This window comes from Maniola hyperantus, chromosome 18, assembly GCF_902806685.2.
Source record: "Maniola hyperantus chromosome 18, iAphHyp1.2, whole genome shotgun sequence".
NCBI lineage: Eukaryota > Metazoa > Arthropoda > Insecta > Lepidoptera > Nymphalidae > Maniola > Maniola hyperantus.
This window is the reverse complement of record NC_048553.1, coordinates 3,998,885-4,014,889: the sequence shown is the minus strand read 5'-3', so window position 1 is coordinate 4,014,889 and position 16,005 is coordinate 3,998,885. Positions and strand designations below refer to the sequence as shown.

The 16,005-nt window shown below is 42.9% G+C and overlaps 1 protein-coding gene across 1 annotated transcript in view; it reads left to right on the top strand.

Moving 5' to 3' along the window:
- The window catches only part of LOC117990776 (uncharacterized), a 430,777-nt gene extending 414,908 nt beyond the window's left edge, over positions 1–15,869 (top strand). The window contains exons 16-26 of the mRNA XM_069504461.1: positions 194–442; positions 4,777–5,051; positions 5,508–5,650; positions 6,632–6,786; positions 7,127–7,327; positions 8,000–8,144; positions 8,374–8,575; positions 9,411–9,546; positions 9,900–10,026; positions 10,860–10,998; positions 11,432–15,869. Coding sequence (XP_069360562.1) covers positions 194–442; positions 4,777–5,051; positions 5,508–5,650; positions 6,632–6,786; positions 7,127–7,327; positions 8,000–8,144; positions 8,374–8,575; positions 9,411–9,546; positions 9,900–10,026; positions 10,860–10,998; positions 11,432–12,044 — 2,385 coding nt within the window. The 3' untranslated portion in view covers positions 12,045–15,869. The remainder of the gene's footprint in view (positions 1–193; positions 443–4,776; positions 5,052–5,507; positions 5,651–6,631; positions 6,787–7,126; positions 7,328–7,999; positions 8,145–8,373; positions 8,576–9,410; positions 9,547–9,899; positions 10,027–10,859; positions 10,999–11,431) is intronic.
- Positions 15,870–16,005: the final 136 nt, after the last annotated feature.

Sequence of the window (16,005 nt, the reverse complement as noted above, 5' to 3'; positions counted from 1 at the left end):
CCGAAAAATAAATCGTAAGCCTGAGCATTCTGAATTGGTTGTGGAGGTCAGGCGGTAGAAGACAATGGCTAAAATATCGGAAACATTTCGGTTAAAGATAAACGGGTTCGAAAAAACGAGACCTTTGTCACACAAAATTCTTTGTCCAGCTATATGCTTTTATTTATAGGCTTACATCCTTTACTTTTTACAGTTTACCCGGATATCCTACGGCTACTCTTGGGGTAACGTCTCCAACGTAGCCCATCAATACGGCGCAGTACTACGTTCTCTACCAGCTCACCCCGGTGAAGGGACCCGGCCTCTTCAACACGCGAGGGAGATGATGCACTACCTTCTCTCTTCCGCTGGAAAACAGAGAGACAGACAAGAGAGTGTAGAACATCTTCTCATCATATACGATACTTTGCTCAAACACCCTGACACGTTCTTAGATGAAGAGGTTAGTTGACAGGAGAAAAGCCTGGTTTAAAGTATAAAGTAAATGTTGCGGACGGGAGCTTCGAGCCACGCGCAGCGCCGGCGATGACTGACGCTGATTGGTCTACTGCCAACACCCCCGCTCCCCGCTATGCCTTCACCACCCGCGATCGCCTTGTCTCCCGCTCGGTATGACCGTATGCGCTTGCCGAGTGGGAGAATTAAATATAAGATCGATTTTATTGTATAGAATCACTTCGCCTCTAACTTTTGAACTAAGAAGACCTGTAAGAACCTAGAAGTACTGAACCTAAAGAACATTGTGAACCTGAAAATAGTGAATAATTATTGTGATCAAGAAAATATACAGTCCACTGAACCCTCCGAGGAATTAATTTGAATCCCTCCCCAACATCTTTGGTCCATCGTGCCGGATCAAGAACCAGAAGAACCGAAGCCTCAAGATCCGAAGTCTTAAGAACCGAAGCCTCAAGAACCGAAGCCTCAAGAACTGAAGGCTCAAGAACCGAAGGCTCAAGATCCGAAGATCAAGATGGTTCGAACTAGGAGTCAGACCTCACAACATGAAGATGAACACGACGAGCACGTTGCGCCGCAAGAACCGATCCCTCGCGCGACGGACGCAGCTCGCCCTGTTCAGATCCGCTTCATGGAGTCGTCTCCGTCAACTAGTACCGGCCCACGGCAAGAACCCATTGTTGAGACACGAAGCACCTTGTTAGAACAGACCCATCGTGTTCGGCTTCCTTCACCGACGCGATCAACCCGATCTCAGCGCTCCACAACAAGCACAGCTGCCCGTATCAAGCAGGCAGAGTACGAAGCGGCAGAACGACTAGCTGCTATTAAAATGCGCCAAATGCAAGTTGAAGCTGAACTGGTGCAGAAAAAGTTAGAGGCTGACTTAGCTGCTATACAGGACGATGACCAAGGGAGCACACGAGGGCCTGAAGAAGCAATCAACATGAACTTACGCACGGAAGATTGGTTGCGTCACGCCGATATTACACGAGGGGAGCCACCCACCGACCGGCTACCTGCGCGAGAGACCCGAACCCCTCCCGCCACTGCACCCCCTGTAAGACCCGGCACGAACATCACCGAACCCCGATCTGAACGTTGTTACGAAGATCACCGAACCCGCTCGCCAACGCCAAATCGCTCACGAAATCAAAGCATAGAAGCCCTGGTGGAATGCTTCAACCGAATGAGCCAATACCGACCACCACCACGATCATCTACGGAGCTACCTACATTCAGCGGGTCTGAGAACGAATGGCTGCCGTTTAAAGCATCGATGCGAGATTCGACGCGGCTTCACAAGTTCTCACCGATCGAGAACATGCAACGCCTGCGCAACGCATTGAAAGGAGAAGCCCGAGATGCCGTTGCTTCGCTTCTGTACACGGCTTGTGACCCGACTGAAGTTATGGAAGCTCTAGAACAGAGCTTTGGCCGACCAGAAGCCTTGATCGATAAGGCGTTAGACGAGATCAAGCTACTACCACCCTTGGGACCGACTACAACCGAACTGAACGTCTTCGCTGTCAAAGTGAGAAACATCGTGGCTACGATCACCAATGTTGAAGGCCTCGACGGATGTCTCCAGAACAGAATGCTCACCAGAGACATCGTAGACAAACTACCACCTGACCTAAGAAGAAGCTTCGCCAGATATGCTTCTGAGAACCGTCGCCCAAGAGAACCGCACATAGTGACTTTGTCTCGCTTTCTGAACAACGAGGCAGCTATAGGTTTAGAGTTCACCTACTCTAAACCATCAGCTTCAGCGATGTTGAAGCACAAAGAACCACATCCGAGATCCGCAAGAACCGTATCCACCACATGGAAGAACCACGACGTCAACGTGTTCAGTGCCAATGAGGAGGAGCAGTGTCAGTGCTGTGGTGGCGACCATGTACCACCACAGTGCAAGAAGATGCATGACATGACCGTCACAGCACGTTGGGATTGGGCCAAAGCAAACAAAGTTTGTTTCAAGTGCCTAACAAAGAACCACCTACGAACCGAGTGCAAGGCGAAGCAATGCGGTGTCGACGGCTGCATTCACTCGCATCACCCGCTATTGCACGAACGAAGCCCTGCAAGCGAGGCATCACATACGAACCACGATGCCTCACAAGAACAAGTGGAGGAAATAGTAGCTTCGACGTCTACCAAAACGAAGACTGGACGCAATGTTATGCTCAAGGTGTGCCCGGTCGTCATTAAGAACTCCGACGGCATCGAAATAAGCACCTACGCTTTGTTAGATGAAGGCTCTACGATTTCCCTCATCGAAGAAGATCTAGCGGACCAACTGAACCTGAAAGGGCCCGCTAATGCTATTAACATCCGAGGTATTAACTCCACCGAGACCGAAATAAGCAGCAGAACCGTCCAGTTCCAGTTACGAGGCAAGAACAGAAGAGCGTCGCACGTCATACGAGCCAGAACTGTGCGACGTTTCCACTTGCTGCACCAGACCATACCACTAGAACTCCTGCGGTACGAACACCTCCAAGCACTGGATCCAAGTGAAGTGTGCTACGAACGAGCCCGACCACGCTTGCTTATTGGCTCCGACAACTGGGAGCTAATCGTGACGAAGCAACTTCTGACCGGAGAGCGCCACGAACCTGCAGCTTCACGTACCGAGCTTGGCTGGGTCATACATGGGACGGCACCTCGAGCCACGATCAGCAACGGAGAGGAACACGTGCTCCACCTAAGCACCTATGACTCAACAGAACCAGTCAGATATGAATATGTCGCCGCTCTAGTTGATTCATCAAAATCAACTTACGATCCGATCCAGAAAGAAGACGAGAGAACAACGAACTTAGTGGAAGAAACGGCAGGACTACAGCTCCCTCGGTATTGCAATACGAGGGGAGCACGATCCCATGAGCATCCTGTCTACAAAGTCAGTGCTCTACCATACGCTACAATAGCATCCCTGCGAACAAGTACGGCGATGGAAGAACAAGACGCGATCCGAAAACTCAAACAATTGAACTGCACGAGCCATCGACATAACACTAACGAACTTGTCGCTCACTCCATCGAGACCCATCGAATATCGCCAAGCTCAAAGATGCGTCAACCTGAGCAAACCATGAAGTTGTGGCGCACCGCAGAGGAAGAAGAGGGCGGTGCTACTGAACCAACCATACTGCATGTCGGCCACGTCATCCAGACAGCAAAATGTCCGATTAAAGCTGAGCCGACGAACGGGCTTGACGACACACCTGTGAACTCACCTGCGGAGCTACTGCTCGCCAATGAACCCGACACAGCAAGTCACGCCAGTACCAAACGAGTTGAGAACATTGTGCAACAGCATTACTGGATGACAAATTATACCGTGCTAAACGAACCGCATGGTGAACGGTAGACTACTGCGAACCAGCCATGCATCACATTGATCAAGTCACCCAAGAACTTGATACCCGCATCAATCAAGCGCCTACTCCACAAGCTTTACCGAGAAGGCTTACCACAGAAGAAACAAAGTAAAGAAACTCGACGCGACAGGTTTCATCGATCCAAGAGGAAGCTCACCGTCCTGACGAAGAAAAGGAAGCAATGCAGGAGCTATGCTGAGGGGAGAAATGTTGCGGACGGGAGCTTCGAGCCACGCGCAGCGCCGGCGATGACTGACGCTGATTGGTCTACTGCCAACACCCCCGCTCCCCGCTATGCCTTCACCACCCGCGATCGCCTTGTCTCCCGCTCGGTATGACCGTATGCGCTTGCCGAGTGGGAGAATTAAATATAAGATCGATTTTATTGTATAGAATCACTTCGCCTCTAACTTTTGAACTAAGAAGACCTGTAAGAACCTAGAAGTACTGAACCTAAAGAACATTGTGAACCTGAAAATAGTGAATAATTATTGTGATCAAGAAAATATACAGTCCACTGAACCCTCCGAGGAATTAATTTGAATCCCTCCCCAACAGTAAAGTTATAAGGTTTAGGAAAGTGTGAGAGGCGATTTACTAAAGAATTAAAAAATCTTCTTTTTCCTCCAAAGTTTTTCCAGCAAACAACATTCAAATAAAATTTGCTTGTTAAAAAGTTTTTGGAATAAGGAACTAACTAAATATAGCGCTGTATCATAAAATTCAGAAAACGTACGCGAAAATCTTCAATTGGAACGAACTTCTTTCTCAAACTCAATTAGAGATAAGAATAATTTTATTGTTATTTCAAATCAACTTTTCCACTCATTCGCTCTCATAATTATTAACTTCATAAGTAGGTACCTAGTTATAAAATAAATTACACTGACATCATCAAAAGAAAAAAAAACTGTACCTTTTTTTTCAGAAAATCTACGACCTCCAAAACGCAGTAGTAGCCACAGCAGCTATGAGAGACAACGTCGATCTTCACTACCAAGAGTTCTCAGTAAAGACCAAGCAAGTGCGAGATGACGGTGCTGCCCATTTCAGCTTCATCCCGCTAGCCGGTACTGACGAGTGGTTGCTCACATCCGCTGGAGTGGAGTTGGTGGCGAGGAATGGGAATTCTTCAGTAGTCGCTGTTAAGTATCATAACTTGGCTGCCCGACTACCCTCCTTAAGACGATCCGTAGAATTCAAGTAAGTTACACCTTGTTCACTAAATCGAGTCAACATAGGGCTCTCTCTCTCTATCTCTGCACAATTGTACCTACCTATATAGAAGTGAAAATAATTTTTCGTATATTGCATTGGACCGGGGATTTGATTGAAGTAATGTAATCTCATTATGACTCATCCTGACTGACTGATGGAAGGCTATTCACCAATTAACAAAACTAAACTAAGTATATTAGTATACAAATTTAAAAAACTCGTGATTCTAATCTAAATGATGTATAATACCTATCCCAGTATTAGTGATAATAATTTTATTATTAAATACTTTGTGTCATTTTACTAGATTCTACCAAATTTTTAGTTACCTACTTTAAACTCCTTTTCATCAACTTTAACTTCAATTCTACATACTTTAGTTATTATTATTTTATTTTATTTTTGGTTTACTTACTTTCTTCCTGTATTGCGTGTGTGTAGCACATCGTCTTCTAGGGGTGGGCGTGAAATGGAGTACCGACTGGCGTCCGCGCAGGTCCAACTGACCGCCAGCCAAGTGGACACAACCCTGCAGCATACCGTCACACTGCTGTTCGTACATTCCAGAAACTATACTGCTATAGGTGAGAAACTGAACATTTAAAAAATAATATTTACCTGGCCAATAGATATGGCCCAAAATTGCCCCAAAGAAGTTTGTATAGTGAACTAACTATATTAATCTCATAAAATTACTATACAAATAGTATTTTGAAAGACATAAATAGAAAACTAGGAACCAGCGGGGTGTTAAAATCATTCTAAAAGAAGTATTTTCAGGTACTTAGTTAGTATTTTCAGGAAGTGTTAGGGTACTCAATACGCAATAACCCCACTATCTAGGGTCAAAAATACTATTAATTATTAATTTACACAGGAAAACCAACCCAAAGGTAAAAGTTTCATCGTGACAAATAAACTTTTTTTTCTGGGGCAAACAATGTATTGGGAGTGACCATCTCCTTTCGGCCACAGCAGCCAATCTAAATAAAGACTAGCCAATCATCTAGAAAATAATATAGAGCATAAGTCTGAGAGAAAACACCTTTGCACTTCCCTCGGCCTCACTCTCAAAGTCCAATGGGACGGCAATCGGACATGACCACAATAATTTATCCATAGTGGTCAATCAGATACTAAGACTGTAAGCCCTGCTATACGCTATAGCTAATTTTGCACGCCTTGAGCTCCTTGAGGCAGATTGATCTCATTACCATTATGCAATAAAAGCTATTAAATTCTTTGTTACAAGAACTGACAAACAGACTAGCAGATGCGGTAATAAATTCTGAGGAAATATTAAACTATGTAATAATGTGGTGATTAAAGCCTAAGATAATTGGGTTCAGATAAATTGAATTTTAAGTAGATGAATTCTCTGAATTCATTACTTATACAAAGCGTCTGTCGAGTTTATTAGACTAGACATAGGCTGGAATAGTTTTCTCAAAATTATTTTTTCTTGGAAATCCTAACTAAACATTACTTAGGTATTTCGCGAATAATGAACTTGCATAAATCTCATAGATTAGAATCTTGCCTCATTTGTGTGTTGTTTTTTACAGGTTCCAAGCTAGCATGTGGACTGAGAACATCTTCTGAACCCCGAACTTGGTTCATTAAGTCTTGCGAGGTGCGGATACCCGAGCCAACGTACGTGGCTTGTCGATGCCGTGGACTGGGCACCTATGCGCTCTTTACTATCGCCAGGTCCACCCTTGTAAGTAATGTGATTTTGTTGATAACTTTAGTGTTCCTTAACCGCTCACCGCTCAAAATTCTTATCTCAGCAGTTTAAAAATTAAATAGTCAAATTATTCAGACAAAAAAAGACACGAAAGCTTTTATAAACGTCGTGTCCCAAAAGCTGATCCACGGACCCAAGAGCTGGTGCTTATTTCGCTCAACGGTTAAGCCTTGCGAGGTAATAGCGACAGTGTACTGGGCACAATGCCCATAAATAACCATTTGGACGGCGTATATTTTTTGTAAATATAAATTTTTTAGTGATAAGTTTTTCTACATGTATGTACTACATATAGTTTTCTTTTGTATTTCAGACAGATGCAGAGAAGGATTTGCGCGGCGTGGTCAAGATAACAGTGGGTTTGGGGGGAGCGTTGTGCCTGGCGGCAGCCGCGTTGCAGTTGTTGTGCTTGGTGCCGGGGAGGAAGGCGAGGTTGCCAGTTTTTCTGAAGGCAGCGACTGCCGGCACGCATTCTGCTGCTATGCTGACTCTTTTGGAATGTGATACGAGACAGGTTATTATTGTTTCGAGTGTATTTGCAGAATTCTTTACTTTTATCTTACTTTTTTTATCTAATTTAGTATATATATTTTTATTTCTCGTTCTAGATAGTTAACCTAATTGGGATGAATTTAGCCTTAAAGTATACTTTAATTTAGTCTGTAATTTAATTGTGAATGTGGTACGAGACAGGTTATTATTGTTTTGAGTAGGTATGTTTGAGCTGGATTATTTAGTGAATTTAGTCGGTAATTTAATTATAAGTTTTAACTAGTTTATGTTTTCACCCACAAATAACAATATCCTATGGTTTTCGATACCTTCTTACTGTTATTTATTAGATTTGTGCTTTTATAAAAATTATATGGGCAGAAATGCAAAATTTCAACCGGGATATGGTCCAGACTCCCGGGTTAAGATCTAACACCCGTGTTTGGGACAATAATTGTCCCAAACATGAGTGTTGGAGCCATTAATAGTTCAGAATTATTCTAGACAATTCTGGCTTTTGTAAGTATTGGAAAAGCGTTGCAAAAGCCGCGAGCGTAAAAATACAATTACTTAGTGCGAACGTTGTCGCACTACGTAGGTTTTTTTATTTGGGGTTGATGTTGTGTCAAAAGGACGGGGATTTTGTGCTTATTTGATATTAGCACTTAGCAGCAATCTTATTATTACGTTATAGGAAGAAGCATGTCCCGGCGCATTAGGCTGGGTTTGTGCGGCGTGTTGGTGCGCGGGGTGCGCGGCTTTGTGTGCCCAACCATTGCTGCTCCAGGCTGAACTAGCGGGACGAGCGCAACGGGCGCCCTCTGTTGGTCTACTTGCAGGTAAGCCGTGCTAGATAAAAAAGTAGAAGACCAGTCAAAATTCGTATTTTTCCGCTCAGTTTTAAGATAACATCATGATCAAATTACATGGAAATTATTGGAGACTGGAGAGGGTACCTATTACGTCACTATAAAATACTTCTATATCTACTATTAATTGATCTTGGCGCTTGCTAAGCCTAAAGGGACGAAAGGTTTTGTTTACAGACTTGGATCAATTTCTTTTCAGGAGTGTGTACACTGTCGTGGTTAACCGCGCGACTTTGGGGCGGCGCGCCGCTACAGCTAGGCGCGGCGGCGCAGGCGGTGTGCGCCGCCGGCTGTGCCATGCTCACCGTGCTGTGCCTTGCTCTGGCAGTGTGCGCCACTCTGAGGCTTAGGACCATCACGCATAAAGTTCCTGTCGAGAGGCGGACGTATTTGAAGGAAAGGTAAGATAAGATCATCGCAGAACTCTTCTTCTGTTTGTGGGTCTGTGTTACACATTCGGCCGGATGTTGTGAGTAAGACTATATAGCTCCCTGTCTGGTCTTTCAGCCGCTCGCATTCCAAGTCTACTGGTGTCTCGTTGTCCTCCATATACCTACGTTCTGCGCAGAGGTAGGTACATATGCTTCGTAACTTCCTAAGCATTGATCGCAGCAAAAAGCTCGTGTTTGAGGTAGCACCATCTTACATAAGCTCGGCAGCGCAGGCAATGTGCACCTCAATGTTTGTGATTATACCTACTTAATATTTTCTGTCTAAAAAAACAAAAATGATTCAAATTAGTCTGTTCTGCTGTGCGGTTTCATAATTTTATCTACTTCCAATCCAATCCATCAGCCTGTTTGCGTCCACTGCTGGACATAGGCCTTTCCAAGAGCGCGCCAAATTGGCGCTGCTCATTTGAAGTAGTGCCCATACTGACCACGCTGGGCAGGCGGGTTGGTCAGCGCAGGGCTGTAGGCTATTTCGCACCAGTGACGCTGCTGCCCGTCTCTGGTCTGTATTATTTAAAGCCAAGCCATATGGAATGGTCATCCCGCCATTCTTCGGTCGTCATATCCTCGTCCGCTGATTCGCAGGGGGCACCACGTGCAGGTGAGGTTGACATTTGGGGTGCTAAGATGTTAGCGCACCCCCTTACCCCCTATCTACTTACGCCTGTAAAACACTTGAACATTTTGCAGAACTGATAATTTAGGAGACCGAACCTCGATCACTGATGCTACACTAGATATAGATAATCATTAAATCTAATAGTCACAGCAATCTATGTTACAGGCGACGCGTGGTGCGGCATACACTGTTGGTGTTGGGCACCACAACCGCAGCACAAGCGGCCGGAGTGTGGTGGGCGCAACCTGGCTTGCGGACGCTGCCGCAAGTTATCATGCTGTCCGCTGCTGCACTTGCTAATGTAAGAAGAATGCTTTAAGTTATGCTATTTTCTTTAGATTGTTTTCGGTTCATCTTCTATACCAGTGGACGCCAGTGCCTAAATTATTGTATAGGCGGCCCGTGGTATCTTTAAATGTTCTGATGTTCTTTTTCCATTGGTACATTAAACACAAAACTCTTTACCCGCCCCGCAACGGATAACTTTATGTCATTCATAAGATAAAAAGCGTGAGTAACTGGGTGACGTCATGACTCATACCACAATAGACGGAAACGTTTAAGTGCGGAAACCAGCCCAGAGTGAAGAAGAAGAAGACTCATACCACATTTGGACTTTCCCTGTTGCATCATAATCAAGTCTCGCCATTTCAGGGTTTGGCAATGCTGATATGCTACGTCATCCGCGATGAAGAATGCTTACAGTCAGCTCGCAGAGTGTTGTCCCTACCTTCACATCGGGACTGGCAGGACTCCCCAGCAGGAGACACATCACTAAGTTGTTAGTATCTTTCATACCTCAGCATCCAGTGAACGTGGTCGACAATTGATTAGTGACCGAACTTATAACAACTTGTATTCTGCTGATCGAATTTCGGTTACGGCAGTCAGTCTCGACGGATGGAGTAGCCTATTACGCAAAAGACATATAATTTCAATCAGAGATCAGGTGCAGAACCAACGGTTTTACTTTCTCTACGATGCATGGAGTTGTTACGCCGGCAACTTTTCAACTCCGGGCTGCTACTAATTATTTATTGTTAGAAAACTCAATAACGATTTCTCTCGAACCAGGATCTCATGAGCTACTGCTGAATAAACTAAGATACAGACAGACAAACAAGTCAGTCTTAAGAGCCGCTATTGGAGGAGAGTCAACCAATTTTTTTTATGTTGCAGATTAGTCTTCCTCCCATGACCAGCCCCACCAATCTTTCTGTTATATGGGCAGAATCGCGGGAAGGCCCCCCGGTACTGCTTTTGGCGTGCTTACCAGGGGCACCTTCTTGACTACCTACAAATTCTTCATCTCTGCCCTTGCCCTCCGTGTCGTTATCCCCTTTCTGGGGCAGACATTCACACACACGCAGATTCTCTCGTGCCTTACGGTACGGATCTCCTCTCACACACCTACACACGCAACCACGATACCAAGCTGTTTCACCTCTTGTGCCATTGATGCACGAACTCCCGTAGCTTCTCAACGTTTTCCTACGAAGCGACGAGATCCTGGTTATAGACTGGAAACTCCTCCTTGTAAACAACCCCGTTCAGCAGAAGACACCTTCCCACAAGACATGTGTACAGTGATAATGAGTCCCTTTATAATTTCAGTGTACATCAAGCAAGGCGGAGAAGTGGAGAGCCGTGGCGGTGCTGGCGTGATGGAGACCACCTCCTCGCCGTCTCCCATCTCACCCGTCACGTCTTACTGGCGCGCACCTCGCCTAGAGAGCCCCGCTAAGATGCATAGGTAGGTAATTAAAAACCCCCTTTCTTTTACTGTCGAGTAGGTATCATGTTAGCATGGCCCCTAAGAAATGTTTCGAACTAAAATTATTCAACCGGCTGATTATAGGTAAAATCTGCACATACTTAGTTCAAAGAACCGATACTCATTGGGGTCCCAAGGAGCTGAAATGGCGACCTCACACTGGAAAACACAGCGTTGGCAGACCCTCCCACTAGGTAATCAGACGACATCAATCGAGTCTCAGGGAGCCGCTTGAATCAGGCCGCGCAAGATCGTGGCGCGTGGAAGTCGTTACAAGAGTCCTAAGTCCAGCTGTGGACGTCTATCTGTGGATGACGACGACGACGAAAACCTTAATTTCGCACATCGAAAGTCATTTTCTGAAGAAGAATAAAATACATACGGCTGCAAATAAAATTTTAATGTTTTACAGGAGGCAATCGACTCCAGACAGCCGGGCCGACATAGTCCGGTGCGTCGAATACAGAGACTCTTTGTTGAGTCCGCATCGATACGACCCCCACCGCATAACCACCACACATGCGGTCTGCGACCTTATCCCCCACGCAGACCTCCATACCTCACCCCTTCTACCCCAGCCTGAATACATGGCCAGAGTCTGCCTAGAACTAGGCGTGCTTAAATCTCCACCCACAGAAACACCCCACCCAAACGCCCCCCTCCTAACCTGCTCCGTAGACTTTGAACCCTACACAGGCAAACACTTCGACACCTCCAAAGAAGCTTGCAGTATATGCGTGCAATCAAACCCAGACGTCTCCAAAATCACATCCCCTCCAATAAAAAGTTGCTTGAAAAAATCTAAAACAGACTTCAGTTCGAGCATATCGCTCCCGTCCATGGAAGTAAAGGAAGACGCCAAATCAAAATCCGACATAGAACAAGTGAACAGGCAGTGGAACAAAGCATACGATTCGCCCGAAACGGATCGTATGCTCAACAAAATCTCCAATGATCTGGACTTCTTACTAAACAGGACCCAAGAAAAAAGTATTCACGACCAAATAGAAGAGGCCCCTACTTAGACATTTGTAACGAATCTAGCTTAAAAATCATATGGAAACAGGGGTGCAATAATGCCGCATAGCATAATAAATGTAAATAATAATATTATATCTAATTTCTATAAAACTATTGTAATAAAAACATGCCATACCTACCATGTGTAAATTTTTTCTCATTGTCCATTATGTAAAAAATAAGACATTTTATTAACTGGACCTCATACAAATCTTTATAAAGTTTTATATATCGTAAAAATGTAATAGAATAAGTTTGAATAAAAGAAAGAGAATACTTGAATTGTAATGAAATCGCAAACTAATTCCTAAAGAATTTCTTGCGTACCTATCTTGACATGCATAATATATTGTACTTTAATATTATTATTATAAGACTAATGTTTATTTACACAAGTAAACTAAAAAAAGCTCACCTAACGTAAACGTAACATCATTCATAATAACTTTAAGATTGTAAATAAAGCTAGTCAAATTGTATTTTTAGCCTATCGTGATTCGTGAAACACTTATTTACACGGAGTGTCATAATATCATTTTTGTTTGTTCCTTCGTGGCCCTCTAGAGACTAAACGCGTATTTAGAGCGAATTTTTAAATCTTGGGTTTTAAATTAGTACCTACGTAATTTGTTTCGCAGAATTTTAGTATTGGCATTGAGACCCCCATTAATTTCAACATTATACTTAATTGTTATCACATTCACTCATACACGGGTGATCGTAGGTTAGGCCCCTTTAGGGTCAGTGGCCAAAATTGTGTAGAAATGAAAAAAAATATCCACCACCACAAAATTTCCACCACACCACAAAAACTATAAAACCACAAAATTTGGTCGAACACATCAGTCAGTGGTCGAACACAATAATTATTATCTTATCTTCTATTTATCTTAACATACATGTCATGTTACCTAGTTTAATTGAAAACTCACACAAAGGTCCTTTTTACACACCTTTTTACAATAAAAAACCAGCCAAGTGCGAGTCAGTTTAACGCTACGTTCCATAAGCCCAATGAGTGGGAGCGAGATAGACTGATCAGCTGTTAACGCGCGAACAGTCGACTAGTCGCACGGCGACTAAGTGGTGGTTCGGAATGACGGTTCTAGGTAGGTAGGTACCTACTAAAAAGAGCCGGCAAGAAACTCAGGAGTTGCTGTTGCTAGCATTGAAAACTAATTTAAAACTTAAATTTAAAACTTAAATTCAGGGCACGGGCGCTGCAATTTTAGAAATATAATATTATTAATTTAAGAAATAATAATATTATTTCCTTATGATCGTGCATTAGCATCAATTTCACCAATTATACGTAAACCATCACATGACATTTAGCTCAAATATTTTACAAGCTTACATTTTTACACAATTTTTTTATTTAGGTTTTGTTTTATTATTATTTTAGAACAATAACTTTGGATTCCGTTCTTCATTCTATCCTGTAACCCTTTTAAAGAACTGATTAAAATAAATGGTACACTTATTAATAATTCTTATTTCATGTTTATAATCTATCTACTTACCTGTACCTACTTAATATTTTACTGAGAATGAAAAAGGCTTAGCGCAGACGGGCCATTCGCCTCAGCCACTGACATTAGTTGGCGGTGTTCACTTGCATCTACCGGATATCCTAGTGAGAGATGGAGTGCCAGCTGCTAGCACATCCAGCGCCTCGGCTCGGTTGGTTGCCGGTTTGCGCAGACCCATCTTTTTCTTTCTTTCTTCACTCTGGGCTGGTTTCCGCACTTAAACGTTTCCTCTGTTGTGCGTACATTGCCCCTCCCCGCCGAAGTCTTCACTCCAACCATCCAAGCTCGCTCGAGTGAGCTTGGGGAACCCAAACGACGTCCGCGTTGTTCTGCAACGCCCGTGCACGCTAGGAGCACGTGCGTCGGTGTTTCATCGACCTCCATGCAAGCCCTGCACAGAGGACTGTCGGTGACACCTATAAATGTGCGCAGACCCTTACAATTAAATGTACTTAATTTTTGTAAGTTAATTCTATGATTTACTTAGTTAGTCATTACAATCAGATTAAAATATACCTAGTAGTAATTTTATAACACTCCAAATGGAATATTAGGACCGATATCCACCAAAGCGGAGATGGGCGGAGATGTCTGTAACAGACTGATCTATCAGATTATTATTATAGACTAGCTGACCCGCCCCGGCTTCGCTCGGGTGGAGTATTTCGGACTGGGAGTGTCATCGTGAAGCCGTTGATTGATACCTAAAATATCAATTCACTATCAGAAATTCTAAAATCCCCACGATTTAGGACTTTAGTACTTTGCAGCATCAGGATTGAGGAGTTAGGATCCGAAATTCAATGATGTAGCCTATGCTTGGTACCTAAATTAATTTTGCATCATCCGCAGTTACTGAAACATTATAGTTTAGGAGTGCTGTACCCTACATCATCAGGGTTGAGGAGTTGGGACTTGAAGTCTGAGAATAAAGTCGTTGCTTGGTACCTACAATATGAATTCACTATGAACACTTCCTGAATCTTGATAACTCAGGCGGGCAGTAACCCTGCAGCATCAGGATTAAGGAGTTGAATCCAGAATTTTTTATGTGACCACCACGAAAACTTTTTTTGTTGATTTAAAAAAAAAATTGCAAATCGGTCCAGAAACCTCGAAAAAATCGATGTAGAAAAAAGAACCACCTCCTTTTTGACATTCTGTTAAAAACCGATGACCTTGAAATATTTACGGAACAATCTTTAAAATATCTCCTTTCTAACAAAAAAAGAATGAATGAAATCGGACAACGCGTTAATGAATTACAACTCAGTATACATTTTAACTTTCATCCCCTCTCCTACGGGAACCATGCTGAATTTCGGGATAAAAAGTATCCTATATTCTTCCTCATAGTATGACCTCAAATCGTACCAAGTTTCATTGGAATCCATTCAGTAGTTTCAGCGTGATGCGCGGCCGTGATACAGACAGACAGACAGACAAAAATGAAAAAATTACAGTTTTGGGTTCAGTATCGATTATAGAGTGCCCTCGAAAAAAAAATTCAAAATATCTTCAATGTACAGAATTTGACCTGTTACAGTTTTATTATAAGTATATATATATTGATAGACGACATGAAAAAATATGATCACGTAATTTGATTGGTATATTGAACACATCCGAGCCTTAGAGGCTTACATACTGTAGGTTACTACTAAACCCACCTAATAAGTGCATAATCATGGGTAACCTTAGTTTTCGATTCTTAGCACTCTTCTTGTTGCCAAACAGATAAACGTTTCGATCGATAACATAAAATAGCAATGTAGTAATAAGTATATTACGCGTGCGGGATATAGCGGGTGTGCGGGGGCGTTCCCCCAGCTCATACCCAAACTGCCATCTTGACCTGTCGCGCACTATACCTAAAACAATATCGATTTTTAAATATTTTACGGGTTTTTTTCTGCACGAAGTTTACCACGCAAATCGCAATGTATAGGTAGTAAGGAGTAGGTATATTCTACCCTCCCTAGTATTATTATTTTAATGTTTGTTTTAATTTTAATATGATCAGTATACGAAATACCTACCTACTTATAATCATGTAGGTACCTACCTATTGAAATAATAATAAATTAATCGGTTTCTGTAACTTAAAAGTTAAGTTAAATATTGTCCAAAAAGACGCCATATTTTAAGTGAACTGTAAATATTATACATAATTACTATTCTTACTGTTTGTACATACGTTTGAAACGAATCTAAACGAATTATAATAATAAGTATAACATTTTACGTTAAAACGAGTACAATATATTTTTTATTTACAATAAAGTTTTTTACTATTTACTTTGTTGTTTTATTGTGATATCCAATAGGTGTACCTACCTAATCATCTATTTTGTAATACGTAGTAGTACATGGAAGTTCTTTGGTAATAACTTTTAGCTTGTCAAATGAATAACTACGTTTAACCTATATTTCG